The sequence below is a fragment of the Perca fluviatilis genome, chromosome 17 (assembly GCF_010015445.1).
Source record: "Perca fluviatilis chromosome 17, GENO_Pfluv_1.0, whole genome shotgun sequence".
Taxonomy (NCBI): domain Eukaryota; kingdom Metazoa; phylum Chordata; class Actinopteri; order Perciformes; family Percidae; genus Perca; species Perca fluviatilis.
The window spans coordinates 25,134,601-25,157,619 of record NC_053128.1 but is presented as its reverse complement, the minus strand read 5'-3'; the positions used below and the strand labels follow the sequence as shown (position 1 = coordinate 25,157,619).

At 38.9% G+C, this 23,019-nt stretch overlaps 1 protein-coding gene across 3 annotated transcripts in view; it reads right to left on the bottom strand.

The window, feature by feature from the left end:
* fibcd1b (fibrinogen C domain containing 1b) overlaps nucleotides 1-23,019 on the bottom strand; it is a 131,619-nt gene that overhangs the window by 27,516 nt on the left and 81,084 nt on the right. For all 3 annotated transcript variants that reach the window (XM_039780831.1, XM_039780830.1, XM_039780832.1), the window contains one exon: nucleotides 14,601-14,697. In XM_039780831.1, the coding sequence (XP_039636765.1) occupies nucleotides 14,601-14,697 (97 nt within the window). The remainder of the gene's footprint in view (nucleotides 1-14,600; nucleotides 14,698-23,019) is intronic.

Here is a 23,019-nt window from a genome sequence, read left to right as displayed (position 1 = left end):
TCTAGTTCTAATTGAGTGGTATATGCCCTTTAGAGCCCTTCATAAACAGAGAATGTGGTTGTGCACCATGCAGCGTGGCCGAAGTCAAACAAGAATCAATCACCTTGACACTGATGGCTTGAAGACTCTAATCACTGAATTATGTTTTTTTTTCTGTAGTCCATGTTCAACACAACACATTCTCACACCCAACTCGTAAAATAAGGACGTTCGGTCAGGAGCCTTTCTCGTTCTTATTTGACGTTAAAAGTCTCCTTTAGCGTCTCATGTAAACGTGCTTGGTCGCCACTATTGCCGTCCCTTTTTCGGAGAAAAACAACGGGGAAAGGACGCCTCAAAAGCCGGGAAACACACACCGTAGACGGGGGAAACAAAAGAAAAACAACGGGGAAAGGACGCCTCAAAAGCTGGGAAACACACGCCGGAGACGGGGAAACAAAACGCCACACGCGGGGCGCGAACCCGAGTCTCCTGAGTGAAAGTCCGGTGTTTTACCCATCCGCCGTCCCAGCAATTTCCCCTTACGTACCACTCGCTAAGTCTCATCCAACTGCGGCACTCCCCAGTACGTTACACAAATACGCCGAAGGGTGCCTTTTTCGTCGCATCAGACGCTGAAGGACACTGACCAAACGTACTTATTTTACAAGTTCGGAATGAGAACGGATTGTTCAACAACACCAGTGTTGCCCCTATAATTGTACAGGAAGTCCCAGCCATGCCAGAATTATTTTTTTATGCCAAAAATAACACTAAACGCCTATATTCATTCTGCAACGACTACTACCGTGGGTCCATGGGTTTGCGGTATATTCTTGGGAGTGGGAGAGGGAGTGCCTGAGAACGGTGACGTTGAGGTTGTGACGGGTGGAGAAAGATGCGGTCCTTTGTGGCAACGCTGCCAAATATCCAGAAGTTAAAGCCCGAGCAAGAACAATCTTTGCTGAGTTTTGTTGGTGGCCATGATGTTGTGGCCCTCCTCCCCACGGGGTTGGGGATAAGTTTGATTTTCCAGCTCGCTCCGTTAGTGGTGAAGGAGTTGGCTAAGGCGAACGCTAGCGATGCTAAGCCGATAGTTGTTGTCGTCTCCCCTCTTGTTAGCCTGGTCTTACCAGACAGTACGTAGGAGGGCGGAGCAAGGCTACCAGAGTGGCTCTGGGCAGATCCAATAGTTTTAAACTTCAACAGAGTACCCGCCTTCAGGAAGTTAACACTTGTCAATGGAGAGTGGCCAGACTCTCTGTACTAATGAAATGTACGAGAGTCTGGTAGGACCAGGCTACTGCGCCGGACCCTGTTTAAACAATTCTTCATCAGTTTTCTTCAGTCTTTTAAATGCTACATTGCTTTTAAGGAAATAATCAGTGTAACAGGCTAATTAGCTTTCAAAGCAACATTTTCTTTTAAAATAAGTGGTGTGTGGTGGATCGAAATCATGCTGATGTGTAGAGTGGTTCATGTGGTTTTCGAAAAGTAACTGATAAATACTTATGCGCCAGGCTAAAGTCAACATAGGGGAAACACAGAACACCAGGCTGCACCTTTTTCTTTTTCTTACAAGACACCAACTATTCAAAAAAATAACATGTTACTCAACAGAGTTGGTTCACATATCACAAGCATACATTATTTAACTAAAGTGAATAAATGCTCTCTTATTTGCATTTGCGGCTATTTTTCATCACATCTATTCTTTCAGTCCCATTGTATGTTTCGTGTGTGTGTGTGTGTGTGTGTGTGTGTGTGTGTGTGTGTGTGTGTGTGAGTGAGTGTGTGGGTGATATGGACAGTATGTTGTCTCCAGACTGAAAATGAATGTGCTCCATTGCTGTGTGTGGCTCCTCTGCTTCACTAAGCTCTTACAGGCTGGGAGTTAATTGCTACAGAGTCTGTGCTGTTTCACACTGATCTAAGAAGGATTCCTTCCACATAAAAGAGACAAAGATACAGGGTATAGTAGCGAGATGAAGGGAGTTAAAGAGCAAAAGAAAGAATTACACAATTACACACTATACCTACTGGTATACCGTGTGTATTTGTGGTTAAGTGCAGATGGGCGTAGGTGTGGGTGCGTTTGTTACTGCATTTCATCTCTTCGTCTCTTCCATCATTGTTACTTAGTAAGCACCAGTAAAGTTACTGACAATATGGTTAAATTGAACACTTTTTGAGCACCTCATTCTTTTAAGTTGTATCCAGCCCCTTTTTGCCCTGTACCTCACCGGTGAGGATGTGCACACTACCACTACTGTTCTACGTAAATTGAACACTAACATTTTTATGACTGTCACTGTACAACATTTTCTCTCCTCATTCTTTTCAGGCTGCGCTTTTGATGCAATTTGGCCCTTGCTCACTTATAGGACTGACACAGACTGCCAAGCCTGTCAGACGCCCATCTCCAAATTATAGTCATCCCCCCGCCTTGCTCCCATCTGCCCCCTGACTATTGCATAAAAACACACAAAAGACACAAATGTCTTATTCTTTGTCGCTCACTTTCCCTATAATCACATGAGCTCAGGTACGGCTAAGAGCTTGATTATAGCACTTGTGTATGCCCTACTTGTTAAAGGGGAGCAGTATGTAAAGTGGTTAAATAAGAAAACCCATGGTGACACTGGTGTCACACACACACTTTAAATGTTCTGGAAAGGTTCTCATTCAGCTTTATCCTTGATTTTAACTCATGAAGTCCCTGAGTGACACTGATAGAACATCCTGGTAGCGGTCATGTGACATATCAATTTGTGTTTCCATGACAACATTTCCAAGATGGCAGTGTGCCTGGTCAATACATATGACAGAACTAGCTAATTTTAAAAAGCTATTTTTTTTTTCTAAGGTAAGATTCAAGTCATTTAATGATTATAATGCTTACATAACATGTCATATATTACATTAAACCTGTTCTGACCACATTTGTTGAACAAATTGATATAAAACACATTAGGTAAATAACGTTGTGAAAAACACAGACGGTGCATTCACTAAAACTGGTAACCTACAGCGTCGTGGTGCATTCAAAGTTATTGTTAAATGCGCTTTTCTCATCTGGTGGTTGTTTTTGTCATTCAACAGCTATTTACTAGTACCTTAGCAATAAACAAGCCATTCTTTAATGTCGCCAACTGTTGTTTAGTACCCTTCTTTTTTAAAACTTTCTTAAAAAGTATCGGTTCAGGCACCGTTTTAAAAGTAACGCCTTAGCACCGGTATCCAAACCAAACAATACCCAACCCTAATATTGACTCTAGATTTAAATGTGTGACTAGATTCACACATTTAACGTTTGTTTACAGTAAATGAATACATAATAAACAAATACAAATCTTAAAATCAAGTTCATAAAGTTACTTTCTTTGCATTCATTTGATTCCCAATCAATATACATGGGTAAGAATTGATTTCCATTGTTAATATATACTTAAACAGTTCTGAAATGCAAAATAATAGAATTTTAATCATGTGATGAAACATGCAATTAATTGCGATTAACTATAGGAATTTTTGTAATTCAGATTACAAAAAAATTAATCGTTTGACAGCCCTAATTTTTGTAAACATGTATGTGCATAACAAGGTGAGGTCCCTATGGCGATTGATTCCTCACTAGGTCAATAATAGCTAAACTTATTCATGTTACCCTAATCCTAACATTTTATATATTATATGAACTATTTGTTAATGATTAAGTAATCTTTTATAAACAATCAATAGACTTTATTTGGATGGCTATTATCAAGTTGCATCTGATGAATTTAACACCTTGTTAATAGTTAATTAAGACTTTATAAAAGCATCTATAAACATTTAGATAGCTATTATCAGTGCACAAATAATCATCGATTGCCAAAAAAAGATTATATGTGGTCAGACTCATGTTACTTGATGCTTTATAAAACAGTTATTCATTAACTAATTATTATTATAAAGCATTAGTTTCATCTTCATAATAGCATTCCAAATGTGTATAGATTGTCAGTGGTTAATTGATTTGTAAACAAAGTATTAACTATCTATCTCAATTTATAAACTTATTTTATATATCACAATGAAGCTCAGCACAAATTCTTTCAGGAAGACTTCTGAATTACTTCAATCACCACTATCTCTCCCTAAAACTATTCAGCTGTTAAGAGGCGTTCACTTTTCAGTAAACCAACCAGAATTGGCCACGGAATTCATGATCCAATCACAGCATGACATCCTGCTTTAAATGTCTTCTCTTCTTGCTATCAGCTGTCTTTTCAGGCAAATGTGCAACCCTCCTCCCCTTCCACTTCCGGGCATCGTCAACCACTGTAACCGGAGTCCCTTTCCGGCAGACAGCTCCTTCGTTTGGTCTCCGTGTTCCTTCTCCACCATCACCAGTGTCTAGGCTCCATCACGGAGAATATGTCTGTTTCTCTACCCCTTTAAAATATTTATAATGATTGAGTCTAATTCCCAAAGACTCTGTACATTTCATATTAGGCTTATGTACAATAAATCTTTGCATATCTGCAACAAAGTCTCTCCTGATTGAAATGATAAAATAAATCATATTACTAATATTTATTTATTTATAAACATAAATCATCATTTCATTGTTTGTCAACAGTAAAATAACTTAACTGTTCAGTTAAGTTCAATTAATTATCAAATTACCCTTTTAATAATGATAGTTATTATAAAGTGTTACCCACACAGTATTATTTATTTTTATTCAGTTTGACAATCTAAAATAAGATTTTGATGTCAAAGCTAAGAAGTAAAGTTATTATTTTACATATGTTGTGAAACTGCAAATTAAAAGACAAATCTGTGAAACTAAGCAAAAAGTGATGCATTATCAAATGAGCCCAATGTAACATACAGCTTTCGGATACTGCAGGTTTTTTGTTTTTGTTAAAACCTCAGAAATGTGTTCTATGTGGTCTATTTAGTCTGTGTTATGCACCCCCATACTTTTCCTTTACATAAGGGGAAATAGATCTGGGTTCTTATGGGTTAACACTGCAATTCTCTGCAGAATTTTGTTCAATTTTAGTGACAGGCAGAAGAAAAGATTTTGGCGGAGGAAAACATGGGTTTGATTTGCTATTTCAGTGGCAGCTGCAAGTGTATATTTAATGAGGCAGCCAGCCAAGCAATGTTAGATCACAACGAGGCACTCGTCAGATAGAGGAAAACTTCCAGGCACATCAGTCAAAACACATGGGTCTTATTACGTTGTTCCCCTTCTCGTACTGCTGGGGACCATCGCAAAAATATGATGTTATGATGTGCTCTGAGCACCCTCAGAAAAAAAGAGAATCACTAAACGACTGTTGTATGTTATTTAGAGTTGCGGAAAATGCAATAACAGAAATAATGTCAGTTGTTTTGCCTATTGGGCTATTGCTTTTCCTTTATAAAATCCATATGCTTATGACCAAAAAGAATCAGAACTATGTTTATAAAGTATGCTTATGTGTAGTATATGCAGACCAAGTACACTGTAAAGACGTGGTTCTGGTCTACTGTACAGTATATACAGAAAGTATGAGTGCGAAAGTGGTCTAAAATATTGTGTAATCCATATTATGACTAGGTCAATTGTGTATTGTATGCAGCTGTAGGCTTATAACAATGACTTCTATAGCTGCACAGCAAATTTAATGTTATGTCCAGGGTAGATGGCATTGCACAGCTATTGCGCAGATATTGTTTTGAGTCATCATGTGGCTGAGTTATCTCTTCAATACTGTAAAGACACGTGGAAAGAAATTGTTTCTGTGCCTGCTTATTTTGGTGCACGGTGATCTGAATTAGAGGGCTACTACGGAAACAAAGCAGATTTATCCAGTCATCATCATCATCACAAAATGAGCGCAGGATGAAAGTCCATACATGAAAATATGACAGCCTCCAAATATGGCACCAAATTAAGTTACGTTTCTGTTTAGTTTCTCTGTTGTTTACCTGTTTACTCTACCTGCCTCTCTCTCTCTTTGTGCACTTGTTGTGCAGTTGTAGATTTTTATTTAGACATCAGTAAGCCTACACCTGATCTGAAACAATAACACTACCACTGCTGCTCTGAAGTCTTACATTACAGCTTCTGGTTTGTATCTCTTGCTATGGGAAATGACAAACTGTCAGAGAAACAAGGACACGATTCATAACATTTTCATCCACTTTTAGTCCGCAGTGCCTCAGGCTGAAGTCGTTTTTTTTTTTTATAAATTTAATTAGACATATTTTCAGTTCACGTCTTCTACAGCTGGCTTATTAGACAGTTCAGTAATTGTATTAGCATTTTTGTTTTAGAGTTAACACAATGAGGGCTACAAACGGCTTATTTTACCTGGAGGGATGGGGCAGACAGATTTTCATCAGAAAACCCACCAGAAGGGTGGAGTTGAATAATTCCAGGAAAGGGTCAAAAGGAGTCTGCAAAACATGTTTGTTGACTCAGGTGGTGTACAAGTACTGAAAGGCTAGGCAGGTTGGTGCCAATGATCTTTTCATCAGTTTGTTACATCAGTTTGTTTTGTGCCAAACCAAAGCACACAACCAAAAATAACTGAAGTAACAGCTGATGTTGCAACTCCCTCAGCTGGCACAGGAAGAACACCCTCTGCTGTAGCCTCGTGAGACCGTCCTGATCTCGCGAGCTCCAGTTTTGTACTCGCAGATCAGTCTGGCATCTTGAGATAGAGAAAATTTCGACGATCGACCAATCAGCGTTGGTTTTGAGGCGGGTTTAGGTGTGACGCAACGAGAAGCGACTGTTAGTCTAAACCTGGTCTAAACAACATGGCAGCTTCCACGGATGAGATGAGCGTAGCTATTGCGCAAGTTTTATCCGAATTAGAAAGTATTGAAAGAAGAGCAAAAAACGGCACTGGAGGCTTTTCTCGCGGGAAAAGATGTTTTTGTGTATGTCATGGTTGATCTGATTGGTTGATAGACAACATAGGTGGTGATAGACAGATGGTTTATCCAATCAGCTAACCAGTATTTTCGCCCCTTCCCAAAAATAAAAAAAAAATAAAAAAAAATAAAAGAAAGTTCCCGGATGGATATGCCGAGCAAATGAGAAGCAATCCATCTGGCGGAGTCAGGTTACCTCTGCTGGGCCTTTTTGCAAAACTTGGCGTAAACCTTCCATGGCATCCACAGTGTGGAGTATGGTGAGGGGAGGTGGTGTGGGAAGCTCTGTCTCAAATAAGACTGGTGTCCATAGAGCTCACCGAGGAGAGAAGAGAGCGGTGAGGAGAGCATGCACACATCCCTTTGGAATGCGAGAACTGGATGCGAGTTTAGCTTCTCCTGGTGCTTCCTGTCTTTCAGGAAGATGGTGATTCACTGGTAGAAGTGGTTACTTTGTGAGGTTTCTGGCAGAGGAGTTCCAGGAGAAGAACAAAGATCCTTGTATACAGTAACTCTCCATTTAAGATACTGCAGGATATAGCGTGCAGTGCCATACTGACTGCTTCATTAACCAACATGATTGGCCAGTAGGCATACTGCAGGGGATTCAGCAGGGGGCCTGTGATGTGCTTTAGGTGAGCCAACACTAGTATTTCAAAGAACTTTGTGACCACAGATGTGAAGGAAACTGCCCGTAGTCATTGTTCCTGACATGCAAGCTTTACAGGGAACAGTATGGTTATGTAGCATTTGATGCAGGAGAAACACAAGTTGAGTGATCTGCTTAAGATCTGTGTGGAGACAGGAGCCAGTTGGTCACCACAGGCCTTCAGACAGAAGTGTGAGACGCCATCTGGGCCTGGGACTTTCCTGGTCTTTTATCTCTGTACGATTCATAAGACATCCTTTTCACTGTTGCAGCACGCAGGTCGTAGCGGGATTGATGGGTGATGGGAACTAATTTGGAATTGTAGGTGGTGTAGTGAGTGAGTTAAGGCCAGGAAGATGTGCAAGCTTTGTTTTTGGCTTTTCAGTGTTGTTTCTTTGGTCTGCTCTAATTCCTTTGTCACTGCTGAGGACCTCATCCTTGGCCTGAAGAAGCTGCCTGACTTTGGCTGTAAAACAGTTTTCATTGCTATATTTTAAACAAGTCTTAGCAGGAACACATGTTCGGTCCATCTGCAATGACACCACACAGTGTTGCAGTATCAGTAACCTCAATCAGATCATTGGCTTATCTTCCCACAATGTTTACCACAGGTTTTCTGGATTTCAGTTTTTGTGAGTTAGAAGAAGATGAGTGATCAGAGGGTCCAAAAGCTGATGGGGGAGCAGAGCAGTAAGCATCCTTTGATATGGTGTGACAGTGTGTTTCTGTCCCCCATGGGATACTTAATATACTGTCTGTATTTGTGCTTTCAAGGCTGAGGTTCGCTCAAAATCCCCCTGAATAATGAGAAGAGAGTCTGGTGTTCTTGCTCCATACTGGTTATCTGGTTAGCCAAGCGTTGCAGCGCCTCGCTCACACAGGCTTGAGGCGGGATGTAAACACAGGCCAGAATAAAAGGAGGAAAACTCCTGTAGTGAATAAAACGGCTTACTGTTAATGAAAAGAACTGGAAGATGAGGGCAACAGGTTCTCTGTTACACCGTGACATCGATACACCAACATTCACTGGTATAATAGCAGAATTTGCCTCCCCTAATTTCCCTGATACACCAGCTCTGATAGGTGGTCCAGTATAAAGAGTAGAAAACCAGGCAGATATAATGGAATTTCATGGGTGGTTTCACCTCGCCAGGTTTACGTGACTTAAAGTGCAACAGAGAGTGAGCAGTTCTTGCTGGTTCTGTTGAAGAGTAACAGTTGGTTTATTGTATTGCCCAAACAGCAAAGTTTCATCAGGCGTATACTTGTAAGCAGACTCTGAACCCCCTCCCCCCCGGCTGGATGTTTAGCAGTATTGGCATGTTTTCCCTTTTACTTCAGAAGACTTCTGCTCCTCAAACTAGAAGATCCATAAAACACGCTGCGTGTAAGAAAAATAGTGTCAAAATATGAATAAAGCATTTTTTTGCCCAAATGCTTCAAAAATCAGACTCCATTGTCTGTTGTTCATTTTGCTTCAAAAAGAGAAGAGATAATTTACTTTAATACGTTTTTTTTTTGTTAGATAATTTACATACTTATTGTACTTGTGTATTGATTATAGAAAAAAAGTTCATGGCAAAATGGATGCAGTATAAATAAAAAAGAAAATATAAAAACTGAATGAAAAGGGAGAACGGCATTTATTTCTCCTATTGTAAACAAATACACGGATGAGAGATATCCAATCCAGCAATTGGTATGACACCAAATGAATATTAATTCCTATTACTCAGAGCAACCAAAAACTAGAATTTCATTTAGAGGTATTGATTAAGCTGCTAATTCTCCACTGAATAATAACATTGAGTACTGTTCAAGCATGTTAAGTGTTTGTGTTTCTTTATATGGAAAAGACAAAAGCAAAACAAATCTTTGATTCAGTATAAATACTATACAAAAATACTGACTTGAAGACCTTTCGTTGGTTAATGAACTCGAAGACAAAGATGTTGGAATAATGCGTGTAATTTCAAATGTGCTTCTTCTAGGGGTTTTTCCTAATTATGGATTCCTGACAGTGTGAGCTAAAATAGCAGCTAAACTAACAACTACACTTTCTGACAACTAGCCATCAAAAAAACACTTGTGAATGTAGCTCCCCTGGTGATAGGTTTAACAAAAAGAACAGAAACAAAATGATATTACTTGTGTCGTTAGACTTTAGACTGATATTTCATAATTCTACAATACACACTAGCTAAAATGACAGCTTTGTGTTTTTGTTACAATATTTTGTTTACACAAGTGTAGACAAGAATAAATTATTGCTGCAGTTTATGGATGCAAAGCCAGGAGAGAGGCCATGAATATGACAATAGACAATTTGTCTATCCTTTTTCTGCTGGATTTAAGAGCTACTTTCAACACTATATAGACCAAGGTATGTTAATGTAATAGGCCATCTGGAAAACTAGGTTAGTCTCAGTGGGACAATATTAAACTGTTTCAGGACCTACATTACAGGTAGACAAGTCTATATCAGCCTCAGAGACCTGGTGTCTAATAGATTTGATGGCAACAATGGAATTGCCTTGACCCAGTTTTATGCTCTTTGTACATGCCCCCTTGGGAGAGATTACTCAGCAAAATGTTAGTTTTTACAGTTATACACAGCATGCAGAAATTATATCTGAGCCGCAATAACCAAATTTGTTGTCTGCTTGCTTGACATAAACTGTCTTCAAATGACTGCAGATGTGTAATGACCTTCATTTAGAGAAGAAAAAGCAGGTCTGAAACCAAAGACCCCAAATCCAATCCAAATCCTTAGCACTGATTTGAATCATTGACTCCCTATTTGAATCAATGACTTACTATAAAACTATACATGTATCATTGATGAACAACTTCAAGCTGTCTTAAATTTTGAAAAATAGAACCCTCTCAAGCAGTATTGTCATGAAAATAAAAATGTTTCCAAGTGGGGAAGATTATTGCACTTATTTAACAACTATAATTGACACTCCAATTAAAATGTATAAGCATTTCAACTAATACAAGACCTGACAAGACCAATATGACACCCAAGCTGCCAAAGTGCTAAAAGACCGAAGATTTTCTCGGAAATAATTGTGCTAAATTGAGTTTTGATAATTTGCCTTATAAATGTGGTACCAAATGTGTGAGATTTTTTTCTCACAAGTGTGATTGTGTTATCCTGCACACACCTCTTTCAGAAACTATTACACGCAGTAAAGGAGGCGACTTTCATAAAAAAAAAAATTTAAAAATAAAACAGCAGAATGCACAATTTGGTAACAGATTGGCTCTCTTCTTTTTTTTTCATCAAATTTTTCTCATCGTGATCATCATTGCCATTACTATTATACTATTAGAAGTTCAACACATGTAGAAAAAAATCCTAAAACGAAATCAGAATCTAGCATATTACGATCATGAGAAATGTACAGATCTTCAGAGATGGCGGGTGGCATCAGTGAGCAATATTTGTCTGGCGGAGATAACTGCAATGAATTTCTTTCTATCCATGCTGTAGGCAAGCATGGATCCATTTTTCATTTTTGCCCTGAGGGTAATCGATGATGGGGGTGACGAGACAACAGCACACCTTGAATGAGCAAGGGTACTCTGACAGGTTCAAAGTAGCCTGCTGGCTCATTGAAATTCAGTCTGATAAATCCTAAGCTTTCCATATTCCCACCATGTTCCTACAGCATACCATAGGGGGATCTAGCTGGCACTCCAACCACGTTTTTTTATTATGCGCTGCACTCTGTATTGCCTCAGGTCAGCAAAGAGTCCAAGATTTCCATTAATTCACATAACCTCTGCAAAGGCTATACGGTATATACAAGCATTGCTATGTCTAGAAAGGCCACAGACCTGCAGTGCAACCTACTTACACATTGTGAATTATTAATTACTGACACTCATGTCTGATGGACAAGTGCCTGAAATAGTTAGAACATTTTTGATCTAATAATTATTTCATTTGAACTGATTAAAAGTGTAAAATATTAAAATCTCAATAACAAACTCTTAAAACAGCAATGACATAAAAAAACTGCAGCTGCACCACTCTTTACCTTATTTTTTATTTATTTATCATTTATTTTTAAGTGTTAATCATTAAATATTATACATATGGAACATAATGGAAATATTGTTTAAATTTGCATTTTGTTTCATGTATTTAATTTCATATACTATTGGATGGAATTTAGGGAGGAATTGATCAAGTTAATTTAATTTTGTGAGAGGCAGATTTTTTCCGATGTGATTTTCTTAACTCTTGCATTTAATGAATTTGTAATTTAGACAACAAAATCACAGCATTCCAGACTTTAGGAACAAAAACAACGCGCCATGTGATGGGGCAATATTTATAATACCTGCAAACCGAGCTCCGCACAGACACCTATTAATGCCCGCAGTATTGCTCCTGAAAAGTTTGTTTATGTGTGTGAAAGTGTTCTTTAATCTTGTGCTGATGTGAGAGTATTTCAGCTGTGGTAGGGCACTTCATAACCTTGACCAGGACCAAGTGTGTGTTTATACAGAAATAGACTTCTTCAAGCTCCACTTACTCCACCAGTCTGATCTTGTGCAAACTGCGATGAAAGGTTTTAAAGACACACACAGACGAACCATGGTGATAGCTCATTAACACTGCTGCTCGATCCAAATTTCCTCAGGAAACATTTCTGAAAATGCTTAGCGTTAGTGATTGGGTGTAAGCAGACCAGATTTGGTGATCATTAACGCACTCATAAGAATATGAAACAACCCAATATTTTCCCCACGGATGCTGATTGGGCAATACACTTTCTTGTTTAATGACGGCTGATAAACTTAATAATACCCAAGTTGTTATCACATTAACTTTGTTTGCTGCAATGGATCACAACTGGTGGGCATCTGGCCAGCTTCAGAGTGCTGGCACCATCACAATTTCACACTGTTTCAGTCAGCCATGAATCACATTGCAGTCACAGTATGTATGACATGTGGTAAGTGGGAGAGCAGTACCACCGAAGGTTCTGGAGTGAGGACATAAAAAAGAGTGAGTGCTTGAATGGTGGCTAATAGTTCAGAAATGTATCAGAGTACAAATTGCCTAAGGTCATATTCTCAACAACAGTATTTAAAGAATGAAGGTCTCTCACCTATAAAAAGGAAAAAGAAAAACAAAGCCTCCTTTCGAGATTCTCGCTGGTTTTGTTTTCACAGTTCACCTCTGTATTCTGTGTGTGTAACTGCGGTGACATGATGGACTGAATTTTAAACATAAAAGAACAACAACACATCGAGGCATGCTTCTGGGGATGTTTGGATGTACAGGGAGATGAGGTGAGATGAAATGGCTGAGATTATGTAGCACTTAATCAATCAATCAATGGTTGATAGGGTAGAAGCTCTTTCTCAGCCTCTCAGTGCTGGCCTGGTGTATCCGCTAACTTCTTCCCGACTTAAACAGGGAGAAAAGGCTATTACCCGGGTGTTTTGGATCTTGAATGATTCTCCTAGCCTTTTTCTTGCAGTGTTAGGTGTAAAAGTCCTTTAGGCGGGGAAGATCAACGCCTATTAGGGGTGTGAATCTTCACTGGTCTCACCATTCGATTACAATTATCCTGCCAATGATGCAGAAGGATGTGTCACCTCCGTACTATTATTATATAGTGATACACATGGATTTCATCAACAAATCAAGCAGTGGGTATCACCTCTTTAGCCTTGCAGATGTTGTCCTGGCACCCAGCGGGTTAGGTCCTCTACTTCCTTCAGGTAGGCCTTGTAATTGTTATCTGTGATCAGGCCTACCGCCAGCAAACTTCATGATGGAGTTGGAGTCGAAAGTGGCTACGCAATCGTGTGTAAACAGGCAGTGCAAAAGGCGGCTCAAAACGCAGCCCTGTGGTACAGTTACACTCCTCGGCTGCAGCTGTTTAAAGTTAAGTCACATGTCTCACTTTACTCACCTTCATATCTTTTTTATTTGTCAACGTTCATACTTAACACCTGATGTGAGAAACTTGCTTTCAGGCTCTGTCTCATGCTCCCCTGACACCTGAACAAATGTCAGGCCAATTAAAAAGAAGCTACAAAGGCCACTCTATGATGGAAATGACTGGCTGTCTATTTCTATACCCATATCATCCCTCCATGAGTTTTTTTTTTAACATGTTGAAGTATGAATGTAAAAAGACTGCAAACTTTAAGCCACAAAAATGGCCATGATGGAGCTGAAGAGTATCCCTGCCAAGAAGAAATATTTTGGTACATTTAATGTGAGAAGGGGTGTGAAGACGAGGAATTTGGCTTTGGAAAAGTTGATAATTTCACAGTTGAATTCATTCTTTGTTGGCATTCTTTTCCTGTCAAATTGAGGGGAGGCATGGGCTTAATGTGTCATGCTGCCAGCAAGAAATAAAAAGGATTTGGACAAGTACACTCTGAAAAATACAAATTATAAGCAGAAGACAAGCGTTGTAAAGCGGTAAGGTTAAAAAAAAAAGGGGGAAAAAAGGAAACGATACTGTTGTGTTTGTCATGTGAAAATAAAAATATTGTAATTGAATTGTTAGTCTTTTGGCTTGTGTTAGGATATCGTGCTGCTGAACAGACCTCTCATGAAGTGCACTTTTCACACATCTTTTTATTTGCTGAAATAGTCTGTCGCTGAAATGGTTTTCATTACTGAATTCTTGTTGAGGATATGAAGGGCCAAAGTTATCTAATCTCTCTCTGTCTGCCTCTCTGTGGGTGTCTCTTTATCTTGCTCTATCACTCACCATGACTAGTTATTTCACTCTCTGTGAGTGACTCTCTTTCTTCTCTCTGTTTTGAGTGCTGTACTTGTGACTTCATCTCATAGTGGCTTCCATTATGTTGTTGATAAGGCCTTTGATGAAGTCTCGTAATCAAGATATAACAACAGCTAGCTAATGGATCCACGTTGACTATGGTGTACAAAGCTACTTTCCAGGGTTTGGCCTGTAATGGCTTTGCAGGCCACAGTACACATATGCACGGGTTCATACATTGCCAAACACACTCACACAGACAGTCACACACCTGAACAACTTACCGAGCCAATGTTCACCGGTGATCTTGCCAAATCCCTCACGATAGGACTCCCAGGCTCTGAAGAAGTTTACTGAGCCATCCTCCCTGCGCTGGATCACCTACACAACCAAGACAGCAAGACAAGAGGTCAAGGGTCATATGAGATTCATCATGAAGGTTCCATCTTCCTCTGTAATAAGTAATTCAAAATCCCACTGTTGGTCGCTAAGCTCATCTAGAACTGAACTAGTAAATGAACTCATAAATGCTTGCTCTTTCACTAATGAATAATGCAAATGCTCTTCCTTCTATAAAAGGCAATTTGTCTGAAGCTAATAAAAGAATCCATTAAATCTAATTGAAATCCCAGTAAAGAAATGATATTCATAAAACAATAATCCTAAATACACGGAGAGAGAATTTTCTCTTTTTCTTCTGTACCGTGAATCATGAAGTTCTATGTAGCAATAATGTGTGGAGAAATTGTGTGGTAGTTTTTTTTTTTTTTCTTTTATATAGCAACCATGAGAGAGATAGAGAGAGAGGTAATATTAGCAAATAGCAGACATTTAGCAATTAAGCTCAGCTGTGTGTGTATGTGTTCATGTGTGATGGTGCAGTATCTGTATCACCCAAAAACTTTAAAAGTGCTGACATTTCAAGTGCCAGGTTGAAGATTAAGGGAAATTGGAAATGTGCTCCTGAAAAGGAAATACATGCAGATGGAAAATAGCCCAGGACTTGCTGTTGGAAGGCTGTGTTAATGTTGAAATGACAAAGGAATTTCCCTGAGACAGTTTATGTTCAGCGTGACTAATCCCCTAACATACCATAAGGTACCAGATGGCACTAACAACCATATTTGCTTTTAACATCAGCGCAGACAAAGAACACAATCCTGCAGAGCAATGGCAACATTTTTCTCCTCATCATTTTCATCCTCATAATTGTCTTCACTGTGATCATCTTAATCTTCATTACTGGATCGTCATCATCACTTATCAACACCATCTAAGGATTGTAGGGATTTTCCTTCGCATCCTCAAAGAAGCTAGTTTGCTCCGAGCTCTCGGAATGCCTCCAACATAAATCTAAAGATTGATCTCCTCCCTTATTACAGAGATATGATCGTCTTTTAACTTAAATTTGGTTTTGTATGTGTCAAGCCCCTCCTGCAGGACATTTTACAAAGTAAAAAGCAACATGCCAACGCTCGCTGATGGAAAAACCAGGAAATGGTGACACAGTTAATAACCTCAACCCTATTTGGCATTGCTGTACTGCAATTTCTTGTCCTTTATATATCAAGATGAAAATCTTTCACACAAATAATAATAATGATAATAATTTTATTTGATATAGCACCTTTTACAGACAGAGTCACAAAGTGCTTCACACAATAAAGAGAGAAGTCTAAATGGTTGCCAAAACAGCTGGGTAATACAGTTTCTAGCAAACATTACTCAAAAGGATTTAAATAGTGCGACTGTGGCTCAGGTGGTAGAGCGGTCGCCTACCAATCGGAAGGTTGGTGGTTCGATCACTGGCCCTGAAGTCCTATGTCGAAGTGTCCTTGGGCAAGACACTGAACCCCGAATTTCTCCCGATGCTGTGCCATCAGAGTGTGAATGTTTATCTGATGAGCAGGTGGCACCTTGTAAGGCAGCCTCGGCCACAGTGTGTGAATGGTGAATGGTTCCTGTACTATGTAAAAGCGCTATGAGTAATCGTTAATACTAGAAACGCGCTATATAAATACAGTCCATTTACATATGTTTGAAACTATTTTCAGCTGTGAATTAATATGCATTTGGTGCACTAGTTTGTTTTGTTTTGCTTCAATCCCGTACACTTAGTCCTGCTGCCGTAAATATTCACTAAAGTGGCCTTGTCCATGGTAATGACGGAACATGCCAGCCGGTTTAACGGTGTGGCTCAATTATGTGTTTTGGACGACAAGGCGGCCAATGGAACAAAGGGATGACATATATATCCCTACACAGCATTGGCTACAAAGGCAATACTTTTGATTGATTTGAAAAAGTAGATTTTAGTGCAACTGAAACATACAATTGTTTTGTCCGTTTCTGAACCCTCCATGCATATACTGTAACCCTATGACATTTCTATTGCAGTGAGGCCCAGAGGTCATAGTTTGCATAGTGCCACATTAAGCTGTCAGCTAAACATAAAGAGACAAAGGGATTTGTATCAGCTGTTGCATAAGACTTGCTAAGAGGCTTTGCCCCAGTCACGGTGCATTAGACCATCAGACAAGTCTCCCAGGTACCTGTATCGATGTCAGTGTCAGTGATTATACTTCTTAATTTCCTTAAGCTGGCATGGAAATCTCGAAGGTTCTACAGAATTTGACTTCTGACAGTATATTAAATCTGAAACTGAGGTCAAAGGACGGTGTGACTGACTGTTATTGACATTAATAATAATTTACTGTAGTCCTGTGTTACTCATGTACCAATGATTTTATATAACAAACTCTATCCCCTGACTAATAGGAAACCACTTTGTGGTTTCAGATTTGACACAGTAATATCTATGTTTTTCTGTATCTATCTAGATAGGTATATCTTATTGCTGCAGATTTCAATATTAATGTATGGTATAGAGTGTATATGAATAATGTTAGCAATCATTCATACGCAGGGCTGGAGGGTAGCTCATTTTCATACTCCAAGTGTAATGCTGCAGAATAATGCACAGATGGAGTTGTGTTAACTGAACATTCAGTTAATTAAACAATATTAATGTTGTATACTCATATTGTAATGTATGTGTCAAAGTGTTATTATAATTAACGCATGGCCTCAAGTGGGATCCCAGGGATATTCTAGACTTCGATATTGTTAGTTTGCTTGAAAATACACATAAATAATAAACAATACAACGTTTTACAGTAATTCCCCACTACAGCACACTGATGAATACATAGTATGTCATCTCAGTTCAGAGGCAACACCATCAGAAAGACACTGCTTTAATATTTGGAAGAGGAAACATCTTTACTTTTTGGTTGATACGTTTAATTCCTCTCCGTTTCCAGTGTATTCACTGATGCCTGAGTCAGTTTACATTTTCATCCCACAGTTGATACACTAGCTTATAATTTAAACACTCTGTAAAAATGTTTTTATATAAAAACATGTTTACCTCAATGAAATCTCTTTTCATGGCGAGATTAAACAATATGTTTGACTCTCTGGGGCCAATAACCGGTTAATAAGGCTATTACTGCAATGATGTCCTGATTAGACTAATCAAAAGACCTTGGGAAAAAAGGCTGTGGCATTTGACAGCGCAAACAATGCACCGTCATCATGTTACTAATATGTCAGCAGGGCACTCAAGGACTGCGAGGGAGCCGGCCCTTGTTGTGTTTTCTACTGATTGCCTGGGTTAACTGGTGGGATTTATGTCAAACTCTCTGGTAAAAGGCAAGGCACTGCAGTGAAGCACGACCGTCTTGAATGTAGAGGCCCACTGCTGGTTGAAAAAATGACAACATTCATGTCCCTAAATTCTCTTTTAAATAATGCCCTTCCAGCCTCCTTATCTTACTCCTTCCACTTAGCCCTCCTGGTCCCTTACATTCAAATTAGCTGAAATAGAGAACACTGCAAACTGATAACGCTATGTTAAAAATGAAGTAGAGGTTTCCTTTTTATTCTTCACTAATTGTTTTTCTCTCCCTCCCCTGGCACTCACTGTATTAGCAGCAGTTTAGGAGGCAAGCAAATTGCAAAAAGTGCCCTCGCAACTCAATTAATCACAAGAAACTTCTTTTACCTTTTTTTCCACACATTTACGCCAAAAAAAAGTAAAACTGATGTGCCAGACTACAGCCAATCTCTATGAAAAGATTTTAGACAATGATAACTCAAGCCCTTAATGTCTATTCAAATCGTCTGTGGCCTTTCAGAACAATGCATCGCTCACATTATCACAGCTCTAAAAAAAAAAATCAAATAAGAAATCAAAGCCTACCGTATAGCCAACTGACATATGACAAAGATATGTGCTAGACTGGAGATAAGTACCACAATTAGGAGACAATCCATTTATGTTAAATTTAGATATAGTCTTCAATTTGGTAGCTGTGGTATTAAAGGTCAACAGACATCCTTTGAAGCTGGCTTTTGTTCCCTAGTGTTGCTCTGATTGAATACCTGAGACACCAGAGTACCAGCGGTACCTGCTGCTACATATCACTGCAGCAGTGAGAAATTGACCAGTGGTCACATGAAGCGGTACTCTACAGCAGCAGGTTAACTAGCACACAGTTCAGTTCAGATTAGGGTCAACACTCTTGTCTTTCTGGCTCTGCCTCCTTCAATGTCTAGCATCCTTGTAAGACTGGATAACTCCTCTGATGTTTAATTACATGTTGACCCTGGAGGTTGGTATCTGTGTGTGTGTTCGCTGGAGACATGGAGCTCACAGAGACTCAAATCATTTTCTTTCACATGTTTCAAAAGGGAAAACGCAGCCTTCAAAATTGGAAGGTGGAGGGTGCTTGGAGGGATAGTATACCTGTGATGCATACAAGTGTGCCTGTGCATTGTTTGAAGGGGTGCACGATTCAGAAAATGTCACGATTCGATATTGATTTTTAGGCTCAAGATTCGATTCAAAAATCGCTTTTCAATTATAAAACAATTCTCAATTAAAAAAGTATCTACATTTACAGTATGTAAATGTAGTTACTTTTCCCATGTGATTGCAGTAGACATTTAAAAAAAATAAAAATAAGTATGAATCTATTTTGAATCGGTAGAGCTTGAATTGCAATACAAATGTGAAAGGTTTTTTTTTGTACACCCTTAATTGTTTGTATGTATTTGGTTTAGTTTAGTTTATTATAGGACCCCCATTAACTGTGGCCTTAAGCACATCTACTCTTCCTCGGGTCCACGTTATATGCAGGGGTGGGGGAAAAAATCGATACAGCATAGTATCGCGATATTTTTCGCGGCAATACTGTATCGATACACAGACGCCAAGTATCGATCTTTTATGATATATGTGTTGGTCAGTTTGTCTGCTTGACAATCCCCATTTTGAAGCAACAAAATTGAAGTGAGATGAACAAACAGAGAAATGTATCTTTTCAGATACAACAGATGTTGACAAAATTGTCCTTTCGGGGTATCATTTGAAATTGGGAAAAATCTGAAGTTGGAAAAAAGGTAATACATTGCAATATATCGCAGAATATTGCAATATGTTTAAAATCGCAATAATATCGTATCGTGACATAAGTATCGGGATGATATCGTATCGTGAGGCCTCTGGTGATTCCCACCCGTAGTTATATGTGTGTCAATGTAGGCATCCACATGTGTACTTGTAATGATGCTGAATGTGTTTGTATGGAAAATTAAAAAGGTCACATTTACTTCAATTTCTGTATGTCAGCTTTTAAACCTGTTTAATACATTTGTGTTTTACATGTTAAGCACATGCACAGTTGCTTTTGTGTGTGTGTGTTTCTGTCTGTAATTGCATGTCTGCACTGTACATGCAGGGTTTTATAAGTGTGTGGGTGCTAATATTAATGTTGACGTTTGTGTGCACCATGAAAATGTTCTGTTGCTTCTGGCTGATAACACTGATAACATGTGAGTGAAGAACATGGGGAAAAAAAAGGCCGCCCAGAGGCACATAAGCAGACAGTACAATCTGCTCTGACTCTTATATTATGGTTGCTCATAAAGAACTTGCTCCCCAACACTGGGCAACGCAGTGGCAATAAGAAAAAGGGCAAAAAATGATTTTAAAAGCCTGTTAGCGCCACAGAACAGCTTTTCAATTTCACCTTAAAAAAAAAAAGTCAGCGCCCCATTTCAGAGTGTATCTGTCTATAAATGTGCATGAGTGCACTTTTACAGTTGCACATGTTTATACTGTGGCTCAAATGCTTGTGTTTTATAGAGCCTTGGCTACTATTGTCACTTCAGCACCCCACACACACACACAGTTTCCCCTGGGACGCAGCTTAACGTCCCAACTGACAAATCCTTACACACAATGTGTGGTTAGAGGGCAGTGCCTGACATCAACGTTGTTTCTGGCAAGGTCAGTAGCTGACAGAATTGTTCTATTTGGGTGTTGGGTAGGTGATGTTCTAGCCATACACATACTGAGAACTGCACTTGAGACACAGCAGCCATTTTATGAAAAGGTTGAGCAAGGTCTCCGTGTTACACAACATAAAGAAAAAACCATCCAAATCTGACGTCCAAAATCAATAGTGACTGCAGGCTGTGTTTAGTATGCTGGTAGGAAACACAATACTAATAGCTAATGGAACCCCAGGCAGTCACACTTATTGGGCTATAAATATCGCAAATGTAAAAAAAAAAAGAAAAAAGAAAATGCTTCGACTGCATTCCACTGTACAGTACATGCTAGTAACAAATCAGTCCATCCAGAAAAATGCGGAGTTTTTTTGTGATTGTCGCGGGCAAAAATCCTTGATTATGAGGCACGTTTTCTTAAAAAATGTGATGGAATATGCGGGAATTTTATGCGATGAAATTGCGGTAACTTGCAAAAATTGCAGTAACTTGCAAAAACTATGGTTTGATGAAAAAGAGAAAAAAGAAAGTGATTTGATGACATAATTGCATCACTTCATAAAGTTCCCATGGCAACAGGGGAAAATGGCTGCTCTTGTGTGAAGTAAAGACAACATTTTTCAACTTTCTGGTAAGATTTGTGACTTTTTTGCAACGAAAATGTGGGGATTATGAAATCATGCAAGCCCTGCATATTTTGCGCGGAAATCGGCAATTTATGCGGCGAAAGTGCGATGTATTTGAAAAAATGCGGCCACTGCATAAATATGCGGACTTTGGCTGATTATGCATTGAATTATGCGATCGCATTATCGCGTTTTTCTGGAGGGAATGACAAATTCACTAGCACAAAGAGGATTTGCTAAACTATGACACTAATCATTTTAAGCAAAGAGCAATGCACAAAACATTCAGGTAACAGCTTCTCATTTTAGCCGTGAAAAAACACCACTTTTACTGGTTAAAATGGTTGAAATTGAATCAGTAAAAATTTACATTTAAGTATTGGATCAGACTTGGTATCGGCATATCCAATATTAAAACTTCAGTGCGTTTTTTTATATTAATGAACGTCCGTTACATTCAAGCCATTGCCAAATGAGTTGCTACAAAGCTAATTAAGACTATCAGCTCCACACAACTCTCTCTGTATTTCTCAGTATGGCTATGTTCAGAAATTGTTGTCGTCCGGCGACTTTCGTGCGCAGAAACTCGAGTGAAGATAATTACCTCTCCATCATGTTTTTTTTTAATTCTCCACGATTACGGAAGGCTTGTGTCATGTGGATGCAACAACAGTGGTGTTGTCATTACTAAGAATTCCTCATGGGCGCGACTGAAACTACACACTATATAGCTTTAAAAAGGACTCCGTTCAGGTTTGAGGCCAAAAAAACTTGATGAACTAGTACAATCACCATTTTGAATTTTTTTTTTGAACACCTTTACTGACAGATTTCAAGCTCCATTTTGTTGTTTTTATTGCTATCGTATTGCAAAAATATTTTGTGTGTTTTTACCATCTGTACAGTGAAAGCAAAGGGCGATTCTGGGACTATACTGTTATACTATACTTTCAGCTTCCTCTCATCTTGTAGCTCTGGCATTCTCCATAAGCCTTTCTCCATATTGCAGTGTTTTTACTTTATCCTTTTTCCTTGCAGCTCTGAGGTAATTAATTCTTCATTCACACTGTTCTACATGCTCCGCAAAGCCTAAATAACCCATTTCTCAGAGGCAACCTTTTTTCAGAATTACCTCCACCGTTTCTGCCGCAGAACATATTTAATGTAAAAAAAACAAAAAAACATAAAGAAGTCGATATAAGGAATTTCTTTTAATTGTGGTAGCTCACCATATGGTGGCTGCTGTTTACGAGTTAGTAAAGACATATGCAGAAGAAGCAGCTGATAAACCAGGAAACTACAAATACTGTATATTCTATAATCTTGCCTCAGTTCATTACCTCTATTTTCTTCCTCCTTTAAAAAAAACAAACAGGAGAAGTAGGGGAGAGAGAGGGGATGACATGCAGGAAAGGGCCGCTGCGGTAAGGACTTCGCTACCAGGGCACCCCCATTAACTCCATATTCTTTACCCAAACATTTAAGCTTATGCACAAACAATACACTGGGTAACATACCAACATTGATTATGCTTTATGAAAATGTTAGAATGTCAGAAATTAAGAAAAATAAAACCTGACATATTACTGTATACACCATTCTCTGTCCCCACTGAATCTGAAAGATGCCAAGTTGAATATAGCTAATGTTGAAAAATCACAGTCTTTCGCCCTAGCATACTTCCTGCACTGGCTTTTTTTTATTTTTATTTTTTTTGATG